This window comes from Centropristis striata, chromosome 13, assembly GCF_030273125.1.
Source record: "Centropristis striata isolate RG_2023a ecotype Rhode Island chromosome 13, C.striata_1.0, whole genome shotgun sequence".
NCBI classification, from domain to species: domain Eukaryota; kingdom Metazoa; phylum Chordata; class Actinopteri; order Perciformes; family Serranidae; genus Centropristis; species Centropristis striata.
The window spans coordinates 2,222,099-2,229,266 of record NC_081529.1 but is presented as its reverse complement, the minus strand read 5'-3'; the positions used below and the strand labels follow the sequence as shown (position 1 = coordinate 2,229,266).

At 32.8% G+C, this 7,168-nt stretch overlaps 1 protein-coding gene across 1 annotated transcript; it reads right to left on the bottom strand.

Moving 5' to 3' along the window:
- Positions 1–421: 421 nt before the first annotated feature.
- On the bottom strand, positions 422–5,596 carry gadd45gip1 (growth arrest and DNA-damage-inducible, gamma interacting protein 1). The gene is made up of 2 exons (XM_059348576.1): positions 5,165–5,596; positions 422–1,100 (listed from the first exon to the last, which is right to left on the bottom strand). The coding sequence occupies exons 1-2, from the start codon at positions 5,563–5,565 to the stop codon at positions 809–811; spliced, it is 693 nt and encodes a 230-aa protein (XP_059204559.1). The 5' UTR covers positions 5,566–5,596; the 3' UTR covers positions 422–808.
- Between the last annotated feature and the right edge of the window lie 1,572 nt (positions 5,597–7,168).

The following is a 7,168-nucleotide window of genomic DNA, read 5'->3' as shown; positions in this document are numbered from 1 at the left end:
ATTAAATAAAGCAACATAGTCTTTTTCCTCATTTAAGTAAACTAAAAGTTTAACTGACATAATTAGGTATATTTAGAGAAAAATTGAAATATCTATCGAACAATTCAAAGAAATACATTGAGCAGCGCAGATTTGTTGAAGATAAACTAAGGAAAAAAAAAAAATTGCACAAAAATACCAGATGTAGCAAAAATAATTTGCTGGTTCCACTAGTGGATCCCTCATTGCTGCATGAAAACTTCATATCACAACTATGATGTGTTATATGGAAAAAAATATTTTGTATGTTTGAGGAAAATGTTGAATGGAAAGTTATAGTTTGTTGGTTAAAAATGTTAGGTTTTATGTTTTTGTTAAAGAAAAAAAACTGAGCAACAAATTGCACAAAGACCCGATGTATCAAATATGATACAAATTAGAATCCATACATGTAAATTGACATTTATTTATTTGTCAGCCGGTTCAATAAACACTCCAGTTTAAAAAAAATTGAATTTCCTGGCAATTATTTCAGGGTTCAGGCTTTATATTAAATTGTGCTAAAATGAGCAGGTTTTCACCTTGTAATAATATTTTAGACAACATTTAGTTTGTACAGAAATGATTTTATTTCAGTGACAGCTAAATACATAAAGAGGTAATGAAAAAATGAACATGCTTCGTCTTTTTTTTATTTTACAAGAGAAAAAAAAACATGGATTGGGTCTTCTTTAATCCAGGTTATTAGAGATAACACTGAATGATATTGTGCAGACTATGGCCCGGCAGTTATTAATGTCTGAAATGACTAAAATGACTCAGGCCAACACTACGAGGAGGCAGCAGGAGGTGTGACAGAGGGTGCCGCCTGCTCCTCTTTCAGTCTGCGTTTCACTAGTTTTTTATTCTTCTTCTCTTCCTTTTCTATCTCAGCAACCATGTCCAAGAACTTGCGGCTGCGCGGGTCCACCGTGAAGCCAAAATGATCCCTGGCCACCGCCAGCAACCTTGCACGGCGAGCTTTCTCTTCGTTCATCTTGATCTTGGCTTCGCGCTTTTCCTTGCGCCAGTCAGCGATCATCTTGGGCATCTTGGCCATGTTCGCTGCTATGAGTTTCTCTCTGCGATGGAAAAATGGAAACGATTAGTATAGCAGATGTTAATGTGGTGCGAGATGCATAGTTGTACAAGTTCGTTGGGATTATGTCTCCAAGTGTTAGATGGATGCCATGACATTTGGTACAGTTCACTGCAAGGTTATAATAGTTTTGGATTTTTCATTAGTTTTTAGTTTTAATTTTGTTGTTGAATTTTTTTTTTTCAAATTCAGTTAGTTTTAGTTAGTTTTTAGAGTGAGTTTTCTAGTTTTAGTTTAGTTTTTATTAGTTTTAGTGTTAGTTTTAGTTTTTTTGTAATGGGCTATGTGTTGGTGCCAGATTCAAAGAGGTCATAATAAATGTTTCCTTTATTTCCTTTGGTTTATCATCTCAGCCCCAATAAGGTTATTAACTCTTACAGTTCTGGGTGTTTTGTATTTTGGTTCTAGTGTAAACATCCCAGTCTCAGTAAACATATTTACCATGTGTTGCATGTTCAAATAGAAACACTGAATTATGAATGAAAAAAGTTGCCAAAGACAAAAACTAAGGACGTTTTCACTATAATTTTAGTTAGTTTTGTAACCACACAATACAGTTTCAGTTAGTTATCGTTTTTTTAAAAACTCTAGTTTTAATTTTTATTTCAGTTAACGAAAATCTTTTTTCCAATTCTAGTTTTCGTTATTCCGTTAGTTTTCGTTAACTATAATAACCTTGGTTCACTGTCCTCGCACAATGAATTCTAATAACTTTGATGCCCTGCCTCTTCGTCCTTATCGTGTGTTTATTTGGATCTTTATCATCTCACAATTCATTTTTAAATCACAATAAAATCATCGGAGAAATGCACACACAACAATTAATCCATTCATTGATTACTCCACCGGGGCTGGGCGATCTCGATAACAATATAGCACGATATAGCATGTTTTTTGGAATCTCAATAAATAAATAGTTATGTTAAGATCTTTAGTGCAGTTTCAGTACAGATAAAAAAAGAAATGAACAAAAACAAATGTCAGTCTTTCAGGTAGTATGTGCTTGTTATTTTAAGTTTAGCTTATGTAATTGTGTCTCACACAATTTAAATATGATTTAATCAAAACAATCCCATTGAATGACGAAAAACGACCACACTGAATTATAACCCAGCTAATCAGTTAATTCTTTAAATTATGCTTTCATACAAAAATACAAATTATCTGTTTGCAGCTTCTCATATGTGATGAAGTACAGTTACGCCATTTATTTTGTATAAATCTGCTTATCTACAGCAATACTTTATTTTTAAAAAGGGAGTTTTTACACATACTTTACTTCATTTAAAAATGGTTTGGTGTTTCAATTTTAACAAAGTGTGTTTAAACAAAATAAACCATATTTTTTTAATTCCTTGAAGGGTCATTGTAACTGATAAGAACAATAATATACTTAATATGAGGTTTAATTAAAAAAAAAGTCTCATCACTTAAAATGTACCATGCTTTTACAATTACCTCCAAATTAAACTTAAGTACAGTACTTCAGTAAATGTACTTAGTTACTTTCCACCACTGGGTATTACTGAATACTTATCCTACCATTGTTTTTCCGTTTTTCATCAGTGTAAATAAAGCTCTTACGTTTTGACTGTATTCTCTATGTCTCTAAGTTTTTATCAGTCCTATATATATATATATATATATATATATATATATATATATATATATATATATATATATATATATATATATATATATATATATATATAGGACTGATAAAAACTTAAGGTTTAAGAATCCTTGCCTTTCTTTTTTTTTTTACTTTTTTACCCTTTTATTTGTCTTTTTATCTCTAACACTGTTTTGGATTGAGTTTTTATTACTATTTTATTCTATTTCATTTTATTGTTTTTAGTATTTTATTGTTTTCATTGTTTTTATTTATACCCATTTGTGTATGATTTATTCTATTTTAATAACTGTACAGCACTTTGGTCAACTGAGGTTGTTTTTAAATGTGCTCTATACATAAACTTTGACTTGACCATATCGTTACACTGTTAAAATAATCGCCTAAGTCATTTTTTGTCAAAATTGTTTGTTTTTTCCCTAAATCATCTCCTCATAGCCACCTATGGTCAAATCGCCTACATCCAGTTGATCAGATCATGTGATTTTACCCCTTTAAGATAATGGCCTATGTCAAGTGTGTGACTTAAGCAGATGTATTATGCCTAAGTCAAATAAAATGTGACTTAGGCAATTTTTTGATATGGTAACACTTTATTTTGACGGTGTCTACATAAGAGTAACATGAGCGTGTCATAAACATGACATGGGATGTGTCATAACCATTAATGACACTTTGAAGTAACATTAATGCTCATGATACTTGTCATGTCATGTTTCTGACAGGCTTGTGTGACTCTCATGTAGACACCTTCAAAATAAAGTGTTACCATATCTTGCTTAAGTCACAAAGGCATGTTCAAAAAAATGCCTAAGTCATTTATTTCTCTTAAGTTACATAATTTACACACAGTGTTATTACTATGCCAATAGCCATCCTATGTTACATCCTTTTTGAGTGAAATGATCAATAAATGTCATATGTTACACTTTTGGTGAAGTTTTTTGTGTTTCCTGAAAAACTTGAAAAAATGAGTTAGGCGAGGTGATGATATCATACCGGTGACACATGAGAGCCAATACATCCTGAGCAGTAACATTGGTGCTTTGACTGGAGGAAAATTTGGCTACTTTGAGATAAATTTGTCTTGAATAATAAAGTTAAAGAGGTCTCCTTTAAAATAATGCATAAAATATATCCAGCAAATACAACCTTAGAAAAGTTTTAAGCTTGATATTGAGTATTCTTGTGTGTTCTGTAGTTTAGGCGAGGAAACAATTTGTCATCTGTTTTATGACTGTATATGCTCGTATATTCTGGAAGGATGTACAAAATTTGGTCAACAGGAAAACAGGTCAAGCAATCCACTTTAAGGAAAAAGACATTATTATTTGTTTTGACGAAAATCAGAAGGAAAATGACTTGAGTTTTTTTGTACAGTTACTTCTGTTTTTAGGGAAATTTCACATGCATAAGAAGAAATGGGCTGACTCCAAACCCAGTTTTGTTCACTTTTTACATGAACTGTAGCAATACTGCACTTCTATTAAAGGACTTAAGAGCAAGAAGGCTCTGAAAACTGACTTTGTTTTGGACCGATACTTTATTGATTGAGGATTCATGCATCATGTTCTTTATTTCTTTATTTTTTGTTTTGTCTGTTTCTTACCCTTATTTTGGAATTGCTGTCTATTTGATTTTGTTTGTGTTATTTTTTCTTAACCCCCTGGCAAAAAAATGTATATATTGTAAATTGTTATTGTGAATAAAAAAAACAAAAAAACATTGACATTGGTGCTCACCAAGGTTATTATAGTTAACGAAAACTAACGAAATAACGAAAACTAGAATTGAAAAAACATTTTCGTTAACTGAAATAAAAATAAAAACTAGAGTTTTTAAAAAAACGATAACTAACTGAAACGGTATTGTGTGGTTACAAAACTAACTAAAACTAACTAAAATTATTGTGGAAATGTCCTTAGTTTTCGTTTTTGTCAACTTTTTTCATTCATAATTCAGTGTATTTATTTGAACATGCAACACATGGTGAATATGTTTACTGAGACTGGGATGTTTACACTAGAACCAAAATTCAAAACAGTTAATAACCTTATTGGGGCTGAGATGATAAACCAAAGGAAATAAAGGCAAAAATGTATTATGACCACTTTGAATCTCGCACCCAACACATAGCCCATTACAAAAAAAACTAACACTAAAACTAATAAAAACTAAACTAAAACTAAGCATTTTCAAAAAATAAAAAGTAAACTAAAACTAGAAAACTCACTCTAAAAACTAACTAAAACTAACTGAATTTGAAAACAAAAATTCACAACGAAATTAAAACTAAAACTAATGAAAAATCCAAAACTATTATAACCTTGGTGCTGACACAGACCTGCGGTGAGAGTACACCTGTCACTTGTCCGATAATGGAGGCACTGGCGTTAGCAGTTAGCATGACTTACTTAGCCAGCCGTATTTTGGCTTCCTCCTTCTCCTTGGCCGCGATGTTCTTCCGCATCACGTCTAATGAAGGGTTCCACTCCTTCTCCTCCGCGATGATCGCGTCCAGCTCCTCATGGCTCGGCCACAGCGAGGCAGGGTCGATGCCGGACGCCGAGCCGTACCGGCCGAACAGCTTCCTGTCGTAGCGGGCCGTCTTCTGCCACACCGGCGTCTTCTCATCGTCCTTGTCCGGGATGTAGGGCTCCTTGAGGCTCCGCTTTAAGGGTCTGGGGTTATAGGAGGCTGTCTGTAGTACGAACCCGCCTCGAGGCTGCGCACAAAGTACAGCTTTTGAGCATGAAATCCCATTTAAAGTCCTGCATAACATTGCCGTCCTCCTGCACAGCACGGACGCCGCCATCTTTGTTCACCTTAACGAAGGACCCGGAGTAAAGACAGAGGTGTCTACCGCAGTGCCTGTTCTTCTTCTTCTTCTTCTTTGTGTTGTTTTATGGCGGTTGACAAACAACTTTTTGGTGTATTACCGCCACCTACTGATATGGAGTGTGGACCGGGACTTTACACATTCCTGAGTTTAACTAAATAATAATAAAATAATAATAATAAAAATAAATAAATAAATAAATAAAATAAAAATAAAAAGAGAAAGTACATAAATTATATTCTCTCTATTAATCTTGTTCTCCTAAGATACTGTAACAAAAAGGAATAACATTTCTCCTCTGAACTTCTTTGTAAAAGATCCCGTAAATCAAAGTTCAACTTAATTTCTTTAAGGTTCAATATCAGTTCCCTTCTCTCCTGATCATACTTCTGACAATAAAGCATCACATGTTCTAAATTTTCTTCTTCATTACAATATTGACATCTTCCCGAATTGTGTTTTCCCATTTTAAATAGTGTACTGTTTAATGCTGTATGACCCAATCTTAATCTGGATATTATTGTTTCCTCTTTTCGTGTTCTCCCCACGCTTCTCATCACACCTACTTTTCTTTGAAGCAGTGCCTGTTCAACACATCACAGCAGAGGAGACCTTCATGTGCCGGGATTATTCTGTAAAATGAAAAAGGTTTACTGGGTCACGATAAACAATTAATTTATGTAGCACATTTGTTTTTTTTTTGACACTTTCTTTTTTCCCCCCCATATATCTTTATTGGGTTGTCAGGACATAATACATATTCAATCAGAAAAGGTACAATTCACCCATTTTCCCCCCTTTTAGAACAACCCCCCGCCCCCCGAACCAGAGAGTTACATTCACATAAAATGAACAAAAAACAATAAATAGTAATGATAATGAGAAAATACAACTCTCTCCCCCTCAAAGAAAAACAGGAGGGGTGAACAGTAGCCAAATAAACAATAATAAAAAACGAAAAATAAAAATAAAAATATACATATATACATACATACATATACATACACATAAAACCAAACAAATAATAATAATACTAAATAAATAAATAACATAAAAAGGGACATTTAGAGGAGATATACAGAATGCTTGGAAAAAACAAACAAAAAATAGCTATAACAATTTGTATATGTTGTGCCTAGAGTTTGATCACCAAATCAGTATACTAAAAACAATTACTGGCCATTTAAAAGTTATATCAATTTATCTTAATTAGAACCATCTATGTTAATCATCTAACGATGAAATAGACTCAATTAGGGAAAGACACTTTCTTTTTATTGCATTCACTTATCAAACGACAATTAGCATTGACAAAATTGTACGAAAAATAAAACAAAAAAGTATACCATCAATAATTTAAAAATCATCACTGCTAGGGTTTACACATATTCAGCCATTAATAGTCTTGTTTACATTCGCAATCTTACCTCTTCATGTCTAGTTACAGTCTCTCCTGCTGTCATTTCTATAAATCCCCCATGTTTCCCATTTTTGTTGAAAAAACAAAAATGTTGATGATAAATATATTGTTTGTCATTTTTCAAAATAAAATTCCCACCATTCTCATCTGCTCCTCTCT